This window comes from Caretta caretta, chromosome 7 (genome assembly GCF_965140235.1).
Source record: "Caretta caretta isolate rCarCar2 chromosome 7, rCarCar1.hap1, whole genome shotgun sequence".
NCBI lineage: Eukaryota > Metazoa > Chordata > Testudines > Cheloniidae > Caretta > Caretta caretta.
Genome location: NC_134212.1, coordinates 92,003,139 through 92,022,014, shown reverse-complemented (window position 1 = coordinate 92,022,014; position 18,876 = coordinate 92,003,139). Strand labels below are relative to the sequence as shown.

The window sequence follows — 18,876 nt, the reverse complement described above, 5'->3', positions numbered from 1 at the left end:
TTAAAATTGTAAACTATTTTGAATTGGTGACTAGTTGTACATAACATATATGGCTGTCTGTCATATTCAATGATGACATCATGACAACTCGTGTTCTCTTGTGGCTGCATAGTCCTATCTGTGAGGAGCGAGGATGCAAACAAATGTCATATAGGAATGTGTAGATTCCCACTGAAGACTTGGCATGATGTGTGGTCATTTTTTCAATGAGTTTTTTGTATCTGTCTTTTCAAAGTGTTTACAACTTTTATTGATTGCTCTCCATTCAGGTGTGTCCTTGGCTGTTTCTAAGTTATCTATAGTTATGCCTCATGCTTTGAGATCCTGTCTTTGAAATATTTATATTTACTGCCCTTCCTGTGCTTTCTGAGTTTCATCTCATGATAGAGGACTTTTTCGGGAGTCTAGCCTTACCCATTCTGATAATAAGATCTGTCCATCTAAGCTGTGCTTTGGTAATCATTGCCTCAATGCTGGTTATTTTTTCTCTTTCAAGAATGTTAATATTTAATATAATAAAATATCCAGGAATGTGAAGGCAATATACTTTAACATTAGATACATAAACATCAAATGTATAGGCTTCACATTCATAGATTCATAGAATTTAAGGCCAAAAATGATCATTAGATCATCTTAGTCTGACCTCTGGTATTTCACAGGCCATTACATTTAACCCAGCTAGCCCTGACTCCAATAACTTGTGTTTATCTTTTGGCTAAAGCATAAATTCAAGGCATCTAGTCTTGATCTGAAGACATCAAGAGATGGGGAATACACCACTCCCTTTGTTCCAATGGTAAATCACCCTCCTTGTTATAAAAATGTGTGCTGTATCTGTAATTTGCAATTATCTGGCACCAGCTTCTAGCCGTTGATTCTTGTTATGCCTTTCTCTGCTAGATTTAAGAGGCTTTTGGTGCCTGGTATTTTTTTCCAGTGGAAATTTCTGGCCAAGATCTTTCCCCACAAACAGCTGCCTTCCTACTCCTTCCTTCCTCAAGGTTCATCTTGAGGAGTTTCCCGAAAACTGTCTCCTTCCATAGCAGGGAAGGGGCGGGGAGGATCATGGCCTTCCTACACAAAAGGGAGCCTCCAGATGTGCTGAGGCTGCCTGATGGAGGACTGGCCCCTCAGTGCTACTCTGCTGCCCCCTTCATCCTCAACCCCTAGCACAGGGGTGGGCAAACTACGGCCTGCGGGCTGAATCCAGCCAATCAGGGCTTTGGATCTGGCCCGGGGATTGCCTCCCCCATGGCACTGCGGTCACTGTGCCCCTTCTGGAAGCAGCCAGCACCAAGTCCCTGAGGCCCCTGGGGGAGGGGAAAGAGCAGAGAGCAGCACCGCCCCCTGCAGCTCCCATTGGCCGGGAATGGGGAACCGCGGCCAGTGGGAGCTTCAGGTGAAGTACCCACAGGCAAGAACAGCGCGCGGAGCCCTCTGCTTGCCCTTCCCCAGCAGCCGTAGGGACGTGGTGCCACCCACTTCCGGGAGTGGCGCAGTGCAGGGCCAGGGAAGGCAGGGAGCCGGCCTTAGCCACACTGCACGCCGTTGCCACCGCAGAGCCACTCCAGGTAAGCGGCGCCAGGCTGGAACCCACACCCCAAACCTCTCCTGCACCCACACTCCAGCCCCCTACTGCACCCCTCCTGCACCCCAACCTCCTGCCCTGAGCCCCCTGCTGCACCCTGCACCACAAACCTCGGCCTTGACCCCCTCCCGCACTCTGCACCCCAAACTCCTGCCCTGAGCCCCCCAATCCTCTGTCTTGAGCCCCCTGCTGCACCACACATCCCTCCTGCACCCCAACCCCTTTCCCTGAGCCCCTTCCTGCACATTGGACCCCCTCCCACACCCCGCACTCCCTCCCGTACCCCAGGCCCCTGCCCCAGCCCTACATTCATGGCCCTGCATGCAAATTCCCCACCCAGATGTGGCCCTCGGGCCAAAAAGTTTGCCCATCCCTGCCCTACCAGGATGGCTCAGGTGGAAGCCATACTGCCATTGCTGCATGGCTGCACAGTAGCAGTTGCATAGACGATTTAACAGAAGATGACGTTACTTGGAACAGTATCAAGTGCAGATGAAATATCTCACTCTCATATCTGTGAGGCCAGTCAGGGATCATGCTCTGGAGAGTCAGTGGTTCCTGGCTTCATCTCCTCTTCTTCCCAGCAGTTCTCAGACTTGGAGAGGGAAAGAGGTGGGGTAGGGATAGATCATTCTGTAGATGTGACACTCTTCCCCTCCCTTCCACCCCCTTTATCTTCTCCCACAGGGAGTCCCTCCCCCACCTCTACCACCCATTCCGGGTCGCCTTTATTTTTGGAAGTGGAGGAGAAAATCTGGACCTTAGTTATTAAAAGCAAGAAAGGCCTCCTCCCCCGCCTTTTCAGAGAGAAGAGGTGGAAGTGTACTTCTCTAACCCTTTTATGACCGTGTGCATATGGGATGGGAGACATCAATTTTGTGAGAAATTTTGTCAGAAAGGGGGTTTTCATGATCCAAAATCACATTGTAAATTCCCTTTGGCTTCATTTGTGTTTCCTAGAGACCAACCCCACCTGCCAATAACACAGCTGCCAGTGCAATGAGTGAGAATTCCACATGTGCATCTGAAGCCAGAGTTTCACACCCTTGATGAGTAATATTTATTCCTGGATAACTGACTGACTATGTGAAGCACTTCTAACAACACGAGTGATTTGGGCACTTAATGTGACTGCTGGAGGGTTTTTGCATTTTGACTGGTGCTTGCTGTCTGATAGAAATGTACAAAAGTGAAGATCTAATTGGTCCTGAAAAATAGCTCTTACTTTTTTCACAAAGTCTTAAAGGGGTTTGCTTTGGAAATGTAGTATGTTTTCTACATGGAGCATTGCATGCCATCCCATTGGCCAAGATACAATAATGGAATGTAAAAGTGTCACACTGTACAAGCTTTGCCCTTTGGCCATCAGTCCTAAGCCAATTAGATTCTTCTTAGCAATTCACAAGACGGAATACATTCTCCACACCTTCCTCTTCTTTTTTAAAAACAACCCGTCTTCTAGAACTCCTCTCTCCCTGGTGCACATTCCCCGTGTTCTGTCACTGCCCTTTTCGTGCAACTGTGCCCTGTCACCCCCCTCCCCATGCGCCTGTGTGCGGTGGTCTGTCACACCCTACCCTATGCGAACCATGCCCTGTGTTCCGTCATTCCTCTCCTCCATGTGCCTGGACCCTGTGCTCTGTTATCCCCTCCCGCATACCCTGTCAAACTTCTTTCCCTGTGCCCAATGCTCCGTCACCTCCTCCTGCATTCACCCCTTATGTCCTCTCGTCCCTCTACCCATGTGCACATACCCAAGATTGTGGAATGTACTTGAATTAGAAAGATGCTCTCTATGCACAGTTCAATGGTTCAGTGCAAAACTACGAAAACTAGCTTTGCAGGCAGTCCAGGAAATCAAGTGGGGCTTTTTCTCTGGCTCCTTAACATCTGATCAGAATTTTATTGCTATGCTTTAAATAGCCATTTTAGTAGCTTTTACATACAGACGTGAGGGTTGGTCTGCAGACAGATTCCCAAAGCATAATTTAATTGACTTAGTGCAGTTTAATAATTTACAAAAATACAGCAAAGTGCAAATGGTACATGGTTTATAAGATTCTCATTGGAAAAAAGATACAAGCAGGGCTCTTTTTTCTTCATGGTTAAACAATTACTGCAAACACAGTCAATTATGCAAGCCTACAGACTCCCAAACTCACAAAAGTCCATGGCCCATACTGAATTTTGAATATAGCTCCAAAGTGTGCATCCTAGTAACAAGATAAATCCACCCTGTCCAAAATTATAAAACCCATCAGTAGTATCCAGTCCATATCATTAGTATTTCCTTCCCTCATAGGAGGATGCACTCAATTATCTGATGTCTTGAAAGAGCATGAACTAAGAGACTCTTGATAAATTTTAACCCTCATCTTTTCCCAGTGTACTGTATGTTCTGATGATTCATGTTGAAGCTATGTATCTAAGAGCAGAAATTAACACAAACACAGATATTTACAGAGCTCTTAAATTGAGTCAAAAGATAGATAACTATTATATGTTTTCTCCAATCATACTCTTGGTGATATGCAAGTTAGAAAACATCATTTTCCAGGTTTTACATGATCACCAGCTGGTAGTGCTATCTGTTACACTTTCACTTCAAGCACTGCAGAATAATGTTTGTTATCAACATAAACATAGCTATTTTACAGGGGAGAGAGGACGCAAGAGCTCATTAACTGCTAGGATTACAAAGTCTGCACTACATGCCAATAAAGAGCGTCCAAACTATAGGCCTAATCCCAATGCAAGTTTTGCCTAAATGAGGAATTCAGGCTATCTTATAAATAATGCAGGAAGTTGACAAACTTTCATCATATACAGTTTGAAATAAAAATTTTATTTGGGTGGTTACAGAAATGGATTCTCTGCCAGCTGTTAGAAGCTTTAGATTTCTATGGAAAGCCGTATCTCATAGAGAGCACTCAAGTATTCTTCATTATCAGGCTCCAGTGCCAGGGCTCTCTCATAACACTCAATTGCTTGAGGCTTCTCCCCATTCAGTTGGTGAATAAGTCCAAGAATACCCAAACTTTTAGCATCTGCAGAGCCTCTCTGAATTCTCCTTTCTATTAATTTCTTCAGAGCATATTTACACAGGTTTCTTTCATGTGAGTTTTTCTCAATTTTCAGCCCTTTTGTGTAATGATTAATGGCCTCAGATTCGGACTTTTTGTGATATTCCTGAAAGCGTCCATAGCGGTAGTGGAGTTGTTGCTTCTCATCACAGGTGAGTTTCTCCATCTTAAATACTTTTTGAAAGGTGTCTTCTGCTTCTTGATATTGATTGCCTTCTGCATACATGCTTGCTAGGTCAATATAGGCATACATAAACTTTGATTTTTGCTCTACCACCATTTTAAAATGAAAAATGCCAAATCGAATCAGTTCCTCCATCTGCTCTCTAGGTGGATATTTTGTTTCCTTTTTCATTTTGTATAATTGTGTTCTGTAGCAAAGACCTATCTGATGATGCAGGAAACCAGAGGTTGGTGTAAATTCCAATGCCTTTTTCAAAAACCCCAGTGATTTCTCCACTAGTCCTTTTTTTCTGTAAAACTTTGCAGCATATCTCAATAAATAGGGAAGATCTGGGGTTTTTTGCAATGCTTCTTTGATGTACTTTTCTCCTTCTTCGACTTGGTCTATGTCCTGAAGTTTCAGTGCAAGAAGTGCCATAACAAAAGTGTCATTTGGATTCAGCCTTACTGCATGCCTTAAAGGTTCCAGTGATGAGTCCTCACCAGAAGAGCCTTTTGTAAGAAAATCTTCCAGGCGATATATGGCAATTGCATAGCCAGAATTAAATTCTGGATTGTTGGGTGTCTCTGCCAGAACCTTTTCAAAGCATTTCTTTGCTCTTTCGTAATACTTTTTTCCAAACTTTAATAGTGCCCACCCTTGTTCACAGTAGATCTCAGGGAGCTGGATCTTATAGCGAGATGCACTTGCGAGCTTTTTGCAGCTGCTTTCCACCTTGCCTATGTAGGATTGAGCTTCTTGAAGTTTGTTCATATGGTAATAGATCCAAGCATAGTTCCCCCAGGTAACAAGACTTTTCCTGTCAACCTCATCTGCATGATTTGTTTGAACTTCTCCTTCAGCTTTTTGTAGACTTTCCAGAGCTTCCTCACTGTTGCCTTTCATGTGTTTCACATAGGCTAGCAGATTATAATTAGTGATTTTGGATTTTGTGATTAGAAACTCAATCTGATCACAAATTGTCTCCTCTAAGTTATCAAGATCAACATCATCCTTCAGCAACGTCCATGTAAAATGGCATTCAAGTTGCAGCAAGACAGCCTTTAGCGAATTCTTGGAAATATTGCTAGAGGAAAAAATAAAAGCATGTTTAAGCCTTTGTGAAGAAGAGATTCAGATTAAAACTTTCTTTACCCCAGAGGACAATTATCTGTCTTCTGTACCTTTCTTTTCTTTTCTTTCTGTACCTTGCTTTTCTGTACCTCTGTTTTTAATTAACAATATTGCCAATCTTAACTAGTGAGATAGCAATAATGTCCCCTCTACAGATGCTTTTCAGAGAGAGGGTGCATCACAAGTGGCACTAACCAGGGAACAATACTTTGAGAAACCAAAGATATGGAGTGCATAGGTCTGAAGATTTGAACACAACTGGTTATTCATATTGTCTCTGTTACTCTGATCCCATGTAAACCACTGTATCAAAGATATAGCGAGTTCATGAAAGTGTCAGATTATACAAAAAAGCCAACGTAATATTGGAGCTTGTAATCAAATGCCAATGTTTGCCTAAAAAAGACCGTCAAACAAAGGCTTACAAAAAAAATTACAGCAAGTGAGTTTGGGTAACCTAAGTGTATATTTCCATATTTTAACAAGTTTGGATTTCTTCGATGATAACTTAACACTGAATTTCCTGGGTTTGCAATGCTACTTTGGGTAACCATTACATCATTTTGTAATGTTCTCTACACTTAAGTTCTCTCTTCAGTTTCACATTACTCTTATCTGGGAATATAATATTAATTTCATGTTTCCTGTGTTGATATTCTGTTCTATAGTTTTCTGCTTTTGCATTTTTTTTCTTGTCCATGTTGGATCATATTTACTCTGTATGATTAAATTATCTTGTATTATGTTACCCTAGTGGGTAGTTAAAGGATAGAAAAGTGGCATGAGGCCTAAATTGGTTTGCACTTCATTTGGGCTATGTTATACCAGATCTGCACACTTCTGTTTATTTGTTTGTCTGGGGCTAGGATGTTGTTCAGGCCTGGTCTACACCTAAAACTAAGGTCAACTACCTACATTGCTTAGGGTGAATTTTTCAACCCCCGAGAGATGTAGTTAAGATGACCTAAGTGCCAAAGTTGATAATGCTAGGCCAACATCAGAAGCAGGAAGCCTGCTAAAGAACCAGTGGGGCCACTGGACTATCATATCGAGATGCTAAAGGAGCACTCAAGGAAGGTAAGGCCATTGCAGAAAAACTAAATTAATTCTTTACATTTGTCTTCACCAATGCAGAGGATGCGAGGGAGATTCCCAAACCTGAACCATTCTTTTTAGGTGACAACTGAGGAACTGTCCCAGACTGAGATGTCTTTAGAGGAGGTTTTAGAACAAATTAAATTACACAATAATAAATCACCAGGACCAGATGGTATTCACCCAAGAGTTCTGAAGGAACTCAAATGTGAAATTGCAGAACTACTACTTGTGGTATGTAACCTATCATTTAAGTCAGCTTCTGTACCAGATGACTGGAGGATAGCTAATGTGATGCCAATTTTTTAAAAAGGCTCCAGAGGTGATCTCGGCAATTACAGGCCAGTAAGCCTAACTTCCGTACCAGGCAAATTGGTTGAAACTATAGTAAAGAAGAGAATGATCAGACACACAGTTGAACATGATTTGTTGGGAAAGAGTCAACATGGTTTTTGTAAAGGGAAATCATACTTCACCAATCTACTAGAATTCTTTCAGGGGCTCAACAAGCATGTAGGCAGTGGTGATCCAGTGGACACAATGTACTTTTTCAGAAAGTCTTTGACAAGGGCCCTCATCAAAGGCTCTTAAGAAAAGTAAGCTGTAATGGGATAAGACGGAAGGTCCTCTCATGGATCAGTATCTGGTTAAAAGATAGGAAAAAGGGTAGGAGAGAATGGTCAGTTTTCACAATGGAGAGAGGTAAATAGTGGTGCTCCCAGTGGTCTGTACAGGGACCAGTACTGTTCAGCATATTCATAAATGATCTGGAAAAAGGGGTAAACCATAGGCGCCAACTTCTGCTTGTGCCGGTGGGTGCTCAACCCCCCTCTGCTCCTGGCCCTACCTTGAGTCCATCCCTGCCCTCCTCCTCCTCCCCCTGCCCCACCCCCATTCCAACCCCTTCCCCAAAGTCCCCGCCCCAACTCCACCCCCTCCTTGCCCCTATTCTGATTCCTTCCCCAACTCCCCGTCCCCGCCTCTTCCCCACTTCCTCCCCTGAGTGCGCCACGTTTCCGCTCCTCCCCGCTCCCTCCTGGAGCTTGCTATGCTGCCAAACATTTGTGTGGTGGTGGCAAGCACTGGGACGTAGGAGGCTGAGTGAAGACCCGGCGCACTCAGAGGAGGAGGCTGAGGTGAGGTGCGGTGAGGTGGGGGTGGGGCAGGGAGGGGAGTGTGGCTACTTGTGGATGCAGAGCACCCACTAATTTTTCCCGTGGGTGCTCCAGCCCTGGAGCACCCAAGGAGTTGGCGCCTATGGGATAAACAGCGAGGTGGAAAAATTTGCAGATGATACAAAGCTACTCAAGATAGTTAAGCCCAAAGCAGACTGCGAAGAGTTACAAAGGGACCTCACAAAACTGGGTGACTGGGCAACAAAAAGGCAGATGAAATTCATTGTTGATAAATGCAAAGTAATGCACATTGGAAAACATAATCCCAACTATACATATAAAATGATGGTGTCTAAATTAACTGTTACCACTCAAGAAAGAGATCTTGGAGTCATTGTGGACAGTTCTCTAAAAACATCCACTCAATGTTACCCGTGGGGGAAATCTGCACCACTGCACATGAGCAGGATTTCTTTGTTTCCCTGAAGAAAAATGAACTTTCTTTCAGGGAAGCAAAGAGAAGCCACAAGAGCGGTCATGCAACCCTCCCCAAAAGTATGTTTTGGGTGTCCAGGGCAGCTGGCAGAGAGATAAATCACTGTGGGGTGGGACTGGGGAAGACACAGCTGGTAGCTCCTACCCTGCGCCAGGCTCAGCTGCTAGTTCCATCTGGACTCAGGAAGACAGGACTTCCTCTTCCCCTGCACGGTGTCCAGGGCCAGGTCAGACCCACCTCCAGATTTCTCCCCCAGCTGTAGGAAGCTCTGCAAACTCCCCCACCTACCCCATGCTTCCTGAACCCCTTGCTCCTCAGCAGCAGCGGGATGGATCACTGTACAGAGAGTTGCTCCCCACATCTATCTAACCCCTGTGTATCCAGACCCTCCTGCCGAGCCTCACCCCCCCACACACCCAGAACCCCCCCAATGAGCCCCACTCCCCCTGCATCTGAACCGCCCAGATCCCCACCCTACTGCGCCCCAACCCACTGCACCTGGATCCCAACCACACTAAGCCCCACTCTCCCAGCATCTGGACCCCCCTCCCCACTGAGCCCCCCACACCCAGACACCCCTGCAGAGTTCTAGCCCCACCCACACTCAGACCTGCCCTGTTGAGCCCCAACTACCTTCACCAGGCCCCCCCGAACAGTACCATTACTGTTGCACCCAGAAACCCCCATGAAGCCCCTGTGCATCCAGATCCCCCCACACCTGGAAACCCCACTGAGCTGCCTGCACCCAGATTGCCACACACCGAACCCTCTCAACCCACACCTGGATTCCCCCACGGTAAGCCCCTTCTCACTTGGATCCTATCTTGTGAGCCTGCCTGCTCACACCTGATGAACCTGGCACGGAGGGGCAGGGCTCTGAGGGGTTTCTGGGGCATGCCCGGTCCATGCGCTGTGTCAGGGTTGAGTGCAGCCTTACCACTGAGTCCATGTCCCAGGAAGTGGGAGCTGCACAGTAATCACCCACCCTTGTGCAACCAGTGGCCTGTGCTCCCCAGTGCTATGCTGGAGCCTCCACATTTATTTGATAAAATTTGCAGAATTTTGCAGAATTTTAGAATATTGTGTGCAGAATTTTAAATTTTTTGGCGCAGAATGCCCTCAGGAGTATCACTGTGCAGGGGCAGTCACAAAAGCTACCTGAATGTTGGGAATCATTAGGAAAAGGATAGATAAGACAGAAAATATCACATTGCCTCAATATAAATTGATGGTACACCCACATCTTGAATACTTTTTGTGTAGATCAGCTCACCCCATCTCAAAAAAGATACAATGGAATTGGAAAAGGTACAGCAAAGGGCAACAAAAATTATTAGGGATTTGGAACAGCTTCCATATGAGGAGCAATTAAAAAGACTGGGACTTTTCAGCTTGGAAGAGAGACGACTAAAAGGGATATGATAGAGGTCTATAAAATCATGAGGGGTGCGGAGAAAATAAATAAGAAAGTGTTATTTACTCCTTCTCATAACACAAGAACTATGGGTCACCAAATGAAATTAATAGGCAGCAGGTTTAAAACAAGCAAAAGGAAGTATTTCTTCACACAACACTGTCAACCTGTGGAATTCCTTGCCAGAGGATGTTGTGAAGACCATGATTATAACAGGGTTCAAAAATCAGGGGGTAGCCGTATTAGTCTGTATCCACAAAAACAACAAGGAGTCTGGTGGCACCTTAAAGACTAACAGATTTATTTAGGCATAAGCGTTTATGGGTAAAACACCACTTCTTCAGATGCATGGAGTGAAAATTACAGATACAGGCATTATATAATGACACATAAAGGGAAAGGAGTTACCTCACAAGAGGAGAACCAGTGTTGAAAAGACCAATTCAATCAGGGTGGATGTAGTCCACTCCCAATAATAGATGAGGAGGTGTCAATTCCAGGAGAGGCAAAGCTGCTTTTGTAATGAGCCAGCCACTCCCCGTCCCTACTCAAGCCCAAATTAATGGTGTTAAATTTGCAAATGAACTTTAGTTCTGCTGTTTCTCTTTGAAGTCTGTTTCTGAAGTTTTTTTTATTCAAGTATAGCTACTTTTAAATCTGTTATAGAATTTTCAGGAAGATTGAGGTGTTCTCCTACTGGTTTTTGTATGTTGCCATTCCTGATGTCCGATTTGTGTCCATTTATTCTTTTACGTAGGGACTGTCTGGTTTGGCCAATGTACATGGCAGAGGGGCATTGCTGGCACACAATGGCATATATAACATTAGTAGACGTGCAGGTGAATGAGTCTCTGATGGTGTGGCTGATGTGGTTGGGTCCTCTGATGGTGTCGCTAGAGTAGATATAGGGCCAGAGTAGGCAACAAGGTTTGCTACAGGGATTGGTTCCTGGGTTGGTGTTTCTGTGGTGTGGTGTGTAGTTGCTGGTGAGTATTTCCTTCAGGTTGGGGGGGCTGTCTGTAAGCAAGGACTGGCCTGCCTCCCAAGATCTGTTAGAGTGAGGGATCATTTTCCAGGATAGATTGTAGATCGTTGATAATGTGCTGGAGAGGTTTTAGCTGGGGGCTGTACATGATGGCCGGTGGTGTGCTGTTATTTTCCTTGTTGGACCTGTCCAGTAGTAGGTGATTTCAGGGTACCCCTCTCGCTCTGTCAATCTGTTTTCTCACTTCCCCAGGTGGGTATTGTAGTTTTAAGAATGCTTGATAAAGATCTTGTAGGTGTTTGTCTCTGTCTGAGGGACTGGAGCAAATTCGGTTGTATATTAGGGCTTGGCTGTAGACAATGGATTGTGTGATCTGTCCTGGATGGAAGCTGGAGGCATGTAGGTAAGTATAGCGGTCAGTAGGTTTCCGGTATAGCGTGGTGTTTATGTGACCATCGCTTATTAGCACTGTAGCGTCCAGGAAGTGGATCTCTTGTGTGGACTGGTCCAGGCTGAGGTTGATGGTGGGGTGGAAATTGTTGAAATCCAGGTGGAATTCTTCAAGGGCCTCCTTCCCGTGGGTCCCTCTGATGAAGATGTCATCAATATAGCGCAAGTAGAGAAGGGGCGCTAGGGGACCAGAGCTGAGGAAGCATTGTTCTAAGTCAGCCATAAAAACGTTGGCATACTGTGGGGCCATGCGGGTACCCATAGCAGTGCCGCTGATTGAAAGTATAAGTCATCCCCAAATCTGAAATGGTTGTGGGTGAGGACAAAGTCACAAATCTCAGCCACCAGGTGTGCTCTGGCCTCATCAGGGATACTGTTTTAGAGAGCTTGTAGTCATCTTCATGTGGAATATTGGTGTAAGGAGCTTCTACATCCATGGTGGCCAGGATGGTGTTTTCAGGAAGATCACCAATGCACTGTAGTTTCCTCAGGAAGTCAGTGGTGTCTCAAAGATAGCTAGGTGTGCTGGTAGCGTAGCGTCTGAGGCGAGAGTCCACATAGCCAGGTAATCCTGCTGTAAGAGTGCCAATGCCTGAGATGATGGGGCATCCAGGGTTTCCAGTTTTATGGATCTTGGGTAGCAGATAGAATACCCCTGGTTGGGGCTCTGGGGGTGTGTCCGTTTGGATTTGTTCCCATGCTGTAGCAGGGAGTTTCTTGAGCAGATGGTGTAGTTTCTTTTGGTACTCCTCAGTGGGATCAGAGGAGTGTGTAGAATGTGGCGTTGTAGAATGTGGTGTTGGAGAGTTGCCTGGCAGCCTCCTATTCATAATCCAACCTGTTAATTATGACAACAGCACCTCCTTTGTCAGCCCCTTTGATTATAATGTCAGAGTTGTTTCTGAGGCTGTGGATGGCATTGCATTCTGTACGGCTGAGGTTATGAGGCAAGTGATGCTGTTTGTTCACAATTTCAGGCTGTGCATGTCTGCAGAAAGAAAAGGAGTACTTGTGGCACCTTAGAGACTAACCAATTTATCTGAGCATGAGCTTTCGTGAGCTACAGCTCACTTCATCGGATGCATACCGTGGAAACTACAGCAGACTTTATATATACACAGAGAATATGAAACAATACCTCCTCCCACCCCACTGTCCTGCTGGTAATAGCTTTTACCAGCAGGACAGTGGGGTGGGAGGAGGTATTGTTTCATATTCTCTGTGTATATATAAAGTCTGCTGTAGTTTCCACGGTATGCATCCGATGAAGTGACCTGTAGCTCACGAAAGCTCATGCTCAGATAAATTGGTTAGTCTCTAAGGTGCCATAAGTACTCCTTTTCTTTTTGCGAATACAGACTAACACGGCTGTTACTCTGAAACATGTCTGCAGAAGCACTTTATGTAGAAGTGTCATTTCGACCGTCAGGAGGAGTCCACGCAGAACTAAAACTCATTTACAAATTTAACACCATTCATTTGGGCTTGAATAGGGACTGGGAGTGGCTGACTCATTACAAAAGCAGCTCTGCCTCTCCTCGAATGGACACCTCCTCATCTATAATTGGGAATGGACTACATCCACCCTGATCGAATTGGTTCTCCACTTGTGAGGTAACTCCTTCTCTTCGTGTGTCATTATATAATGCCTGCATCTGTAATTTTTAGTCCATGCATCTGAAAAAAAAAGTGTTCAAAAAGGAACTCCTATTCATGGAGGACAGGTTCATCAATTGCTATTAGCCAGGATCGACAGGGGTGGTGTTCCTAGCCTCTGTTTGCCAGAAGCTGGGAATGGGTGACATGGGATGTATCACTTGATGATTACCTGTTCTGTTCATTGCCTCTACTGGGCTAGATAGACCTTTGGTCTGACCCAGTATGGCTGTTCTTATGTTCTTAACAGAAGAACGCTTCCATCAACCTATCTACTGCCTCTTGGAGAGGTGCGGGGGTGCTGAGAGCCATTGAACCAAACTGTAAACCCTGTTTATAATGGAAACCACTTCAAGCCAGGGGGTGCAGCAGCAGCACCCCCTGCACCCATGTTCCAGCACCTGTGACTACGGTGCTGAAAGAACCCCTTCCATCGCTGGAGTAAGTATCTCTACTACGGTGCTGCAGTTGCAGTTATGCTACTATAGTATTTATAACGTAAACATACCCTCAGACAGATAAGTCAATAATGGCCAGCCGTATGATCTGGCGGCACTAGAAGCCTCTGCATTTAGGAGCTTCTTCAGAGTGTGGACAGCTCCATTTTTCTAGTAGCTCCATGTACACTAACATATGGAAGGGGGAACACAGCTGCTGAAGAGCTGGAAAAATAGAGCTGCCTGCACTCAGTCATGCAGGCCTCATTGCTCTTTCAAGCAACAGTGACTTTGCTTGAGGCTCTCTATTTTCCACTCCATGACACACTGCTCAGATCTTCCTTTGCCTGTGGACTCATCCAAGGTAGGAGAATATTGGGTGTGGATGGGGGTAAAGTAATAAGTTATGAAAGAACTGGAAACTGGGACCAAGATTTTTAAAAATAGGTGCCTAAATTTAGGCTTCTAAATCCATATATAGACACTGAAATAAATGGCCTGATTGTCAAAAGTGTTAACACCCAGCAACCTACAATGGATAAATGTGTAAAAGACGGTACATTTCTATGAATGCTCTCTGTAGCGGGGTGGTTACCCCACTCCTGAAAAAAAAAGAAGTGAGAACATCTAGGAGAAGATGAGTGAGTAGCTGACCACAGGTGTGGCCAGCTCAATCAGGGCCCTGCTGGCCCTGATAAGAGGGCTGGGGGCCAGGAGCTAAAAGATTCTCTCTCTAGCTGTGGAGAGAGAAGGACCTAGCTGCCTGGCAATAGGGTACCTGGAGCAGGGCAATGGCAAGGGCAAGGGGAGCTGGGGAGCTCCAGCCTGGTAACTCCCCAGGCTGAGGCCTTGATAAAGGCCTATGCGGGTACTGGGGCTTTGAGGTGCAACCCAGGGTTAGCAGAGGCAGCTGGTCCAACCTCCTTGCCAATGATGAGTGGCCATGACAGACTGCAGTTTGCCCCAGTGAGCTGGGGCTAGATGACAACTGGCAGTAGCTACTGAGGCAAGGGGGGTGTAGAAGGTTGGGGGTTCCCCTGGGAGGGGAGACTCAAAGAGTGCGGGTAGTGGGAAGAACCCTGAGGAAAGGGCTCTGGGGTCTGGAAGGGACATGGGGGGCCTGCAGCAGGCGAGACACCAGTCATCAGGAGGCCCCCTGGAGCTGGAGTTCAGCTAATTCCCAAGATGACCAGCAGGAGGCACCACACTGGTGAGTCTTCGCTACACTCTCTTTCCCATTCCTTATCTTTATTTTATTTTTCATAAGTAGTAGTTGTTGGGAGACCATTTGAAAAAGAACAAATTGGTGTACTCTCCACAGAGTGGTACTAATATGAAACAGAAGTCAGTACTCCTGCCTGATCATTTATCCTGGCACACATGCTGCCTTGCTTCTGCTTCCCACTATTTTCTTTCTGACATTGCACCCATCTGTCCCTGGGGATCCCTTCTCTGAGCTCTCCTCTCATTTAGCTCTGATAATCTGCCCCTAATTCCACCCTGCCCTAGCTAGGAGCAGAAAAAGAAACCAAGGGGGTCTAGACTCTCAGGCCTTGTCTTAACTAGGATTTAAAGGCGTGTGTCAGCTAACATATTATAATTAACATATTCTAAAACTTTAGTGTACACACACCACTGTAGACTGTACCAAGTGATAAACCAATCAACTTGAGGCCTAGGCTACCCTTTAGCTTCAACTTGACCAGCTTAGCATGTACTAAAGTCCATACTGCCTTGTCCATAGGAGCACTTTAGAACGTGTTAAAACTTGTTGGCTGACAACACACCTTTAAATCTTAGTCAAAACAAACTCTACACAACACTGCAGCTCCACAAACAAATATTTGTATAGCTTAAACAAAATAGAGCCCTAAATCAAATCCTTATTTGTTACTTGGCAGAACTCTGCCGGAACACAGAAGATCTGGCAGCTTGTGTGCCAATGTATGTGTTGCCATCCAATTGCAAAATCATGCATACTGAAGGTGCTGGAGAGAGAGCAAGGGGACAACTGGAGGATTGGGAAGGGAAAGATGAGTTGGGGTTGTGGAGACTATTGTCCCTTTTTGCAGATGGGGAACTAAGGCACAGAGAGACTGAACGAATTGCCCAGAGTTGCACAGGAAGTCTGTGGCAAAGCAGTGAATTGGACCCAGGTCTCCTGAGTCCTGAGATAGTGCCCTGACTGGGGGACCACTGAAAGATTAACATTGAAAGACCTATTAGCAAATTGTGGGGAGGTTAGGAGAAGAGGATCCAAAATGAACTATTAGAGCTTTGGGGTGATGGAGCGGAATTCAATCTGGATCACTGGGGTCTTGGGAGAAGAAGAACCTATTATTTCATGAGACTGGTTGTAAAGAACCACTCATATCACCACAAAATCACTGGATTCAGAGATAAGAACTAGAGTGCCTGAGGAAACTGCCTTTATGTCTTCTTGTTAGCCAGTGTGGTGAAACAGACGTTTACTTCTGTGGCTGGTCTGGTATATCTTATAAAAGAATAACCACCAGTTTTGGGGTGTTTGCCCTATTTCTTAGTAGTTCGTCCTGAATTTGGCATCCTCAGTTGTGACTCTCTAAGGCATGGTTACAGCAGGTTAAACATCTTTTCAGCACATAAGCATTAAATGATGTTACTTTCAGAATCGTCATAAGTCTGGAGTTTTCTCCTTTAAAATATTAGTGAAAAAAGCTCTGAGACTCCTTAAATCCCCCAGATACCACAGGTTTCAGAGAAACAGCCGTGTTAGTCTGTATTCGCAAAAAGAAAAGGAGTACTTGTGGCACCTTAGAGACTAACCAATTTATTTGAGCATAAGCTTTCGTGAACTACAGCTCACCCGATGAAGTGAGCTGTAGCTCACGAAAGCTTATGCTCAAATAAATTGGTTAGTCTCTAAGGTGCCACAAGTACTCCTTTTCTCTTTCCAGATACCACAGAAAAGGAGACCAACTTCTGGATATCAGTTTGCAGCACAAAAATTGTACTCACATTTTCTGGTTCCACCCACAATAGTAGTAATTAGAAGCTTAGTTTCCTGATTTGAGAGCACAAATCATCTACTTAGACATCCACTTGACCCTACAGTACTCGTGGCAACAGTGAACTGTGGGCACAAGCTTTGTGGGTGTAAATTCCACCCATGAAAATGGAGAGGGGTTTGAGGCTGGAACATCTGGAACTGACAGAATTAAATTTCCAACAATACCATCACTTTAATCTAGTCCTCAGTTTAATTAACATGTAAAACAATTGCTTACTTTTGGTAACTACTTAAACTCAAGTAAATTAAAGTTTAGAATTTTCATATGAAAGAAACACATATCCTCAGCACAGGGGGATGGACTAAATCAGTGGCTCTCAAGCTTTCCAGACTACTGTACCCCTTTCAGGAGTCTGATTTGTCTTGTGTACCCCAAGTTTCACCTCACTTAAAATCAGACCTAAAAATACAAAAGTGTCGCAGCACACTTACTGAAAAATTGCATGCTTCTCATTTTAATATATATATTATAATAATGTAAATAATATACATATCCTTAAAATAAATAAATAAATTTATAAGTGTGATGTATAGGGACATATAAATAAGTCATTGTCTGTATGAAATTTTAGTTTGTACTGACTTCACTAGTGCTTTTTATATAGCCTGTTGTAAAACTAGGCAAATACCTAGATGAGTTGATGTGCCCCGGGAAGACCTCTTGTGTACCCCCAGGGGTACACGTATGCCTAGTTGAGAACCACTGGACAAGATGACTGGACAACCTCTTAAGGTCCTTTCCAGCTCTACATTTCTATGAAATCAGCACAGTTCAGAGTTGCTGTTGTTTACTTACCTCATGGCTTTGCTTTGATGATCAGTTGTTGTAATGCAGCTTGGCCTCTTTTCTTACTAATCTGGGATGTTGACTGCTGGCTACTGTTCCTCTACTCCCTTTTATACTCATTCCAGCATCATGTGACATGGGCTGTTCCTCAGCAGTTTAGTGAAGTAAATGGAAACTAGAAAGTGAAACCTATGTACAGCTCTCCGAATGCATAACAGAAAAGCTGAACTAGCTGCTGCTAGGGAAACTGAAACTTAAGGGACTTCGATCTGTTTCTTCTGTTCGCATTTGGCTTTATGCCACTGATTTAACTGTGCTACAGAGACTAAGGCAATAATAACCCAGAGTGTTCAGGCAGTCCTTCCTAATATAAAAATTTAAGGCTCCACTTTGTTTAAAATATAAAGATTTGTGGAAATGGATAGAGGAAAGATGTGTGGCTAATGGATTGAACAGAAACACGGCTCAGTGGGAGGGACTGGGAGTCAGTTTCTACTCCTGAAAAAAGAAAAGGAGTACTTGTGGCACCTTAGAGACTAACCAATTTATTTGAGCATAAGCTTTCGTGAGCTACAGCTCACTTCATCAGATGCAGTCAGTGGAAAATACAGTGTGGAGATTTATATACACACAGAACATAAAAAAATGGGTGTTACCATACACCCTGTAAGGAGAGTGATCACTTAAGATGAGCTATTACCAGCGGGGGAGGGGGGGGAGAAAGAAAACCTTTTGTAGTGATAATCAAGGTGGGCCATTTCCAGCAGTTAACAAGAACTCTGAGGAACGGGGGAGGGGGGGGTTGGATAAACATGGGGAAACAGTTTTACTTTGTGTAATGACTCATCCACTCCCAGTCTCTATTTCTACTCCTGTGACTTTCAACAAGTCACTTGGATCCAGATTTTAAAAGAATTTACGTGTTGCTCTGCTCAGTATTGAAAGTCCTAAGTTATGTAGGTAGTTAAGTCTTAGTTCCTCAGGCGACTGAGGTACGTGGGGTAGGGTAAGATATTTAGGTACTTAACGCCTTTTGATTTCAATGGGAGTTAGATGCCTACATAAATTTGTGAATCCCACCCTTAGCAGTCTAAGTGTGATTGAAAGTCAATGGGACTTAGACTTCTAGGTGGCTACGTCACTTTTGAAAATGGGACTTAGCCATCTACATCCCTTTGCTCCTTGCAATGCTGAGCAGAGCAATGCCTAAATATCGTTAAAAGCTGGGCCTTTCCTGTGCCTCAGTAAACTCCTCAATTAAACTATCCCCATTGATACTGCACAAACATGTTGGGTGCTGTGAGATTTGTATTATTTAAAACACAAGGAGCCCGTCTGCTCCACATGCAGGACTAACCAGTATAGGTGACACAGGAAATGGTGTGATTTTTGTGTTCCCTCCAGGTCATTACCATGAGGGA

The 18,876-nt window shown here is 44.7% G+C and overlaps 1 protein-coding gene across 3 annotated transcripts; it reads right to left on the bottom strand.

Moving 5' to 3' along the window:
• Window positions 1–3,625: 3,625 nt before the first annotated feature.
• On the bottom strand, window positions 3,626–17,682 carry LOC125639638 (interferon-induced protein with tetratricopeptide repeats 5). 3 transcript variants are annotated; one of them, XM_075130942.1, is made up of 3 exons: window positions 17,465–17,676; window positions 16,617–16,806; window positions 3,626–5,924 (listed from the first exon to the last, which is right to left on the bottom strand). In XM_075130942.1, exon 3 carries the CDS (start codon window positions 5,741–5,743, stop codon window positions 4,484–4,486), a length of 1,260 nt encoding a protein of 419 aa, XP_074987043.1. In that variant the 5' UTR covers window positions 5,744–5,924; window positions 16,617–16,806; window positions 17,465–17,676; the 3' UTR covers window positions 3,626–4,483. The 3 variants fall into 3 exon arrangements, with proteins under 3 accessions (XP_074987043.1, XP_048713140.1, XP_074987044.1); XM_048857183.2 differs by lacking the exon at window positions 16,617–16,806 and having other exon boundaries at window positions 17,465–17,682; XM_075130943.1 differs by lacking the exons at window positions 16,617–16,806; window positions 17,465–17,676 and adding an exon at window positions 7,543–7,695.
• Window positions 17,683–18,876: the final 1,194 nt, after the last annotated feature.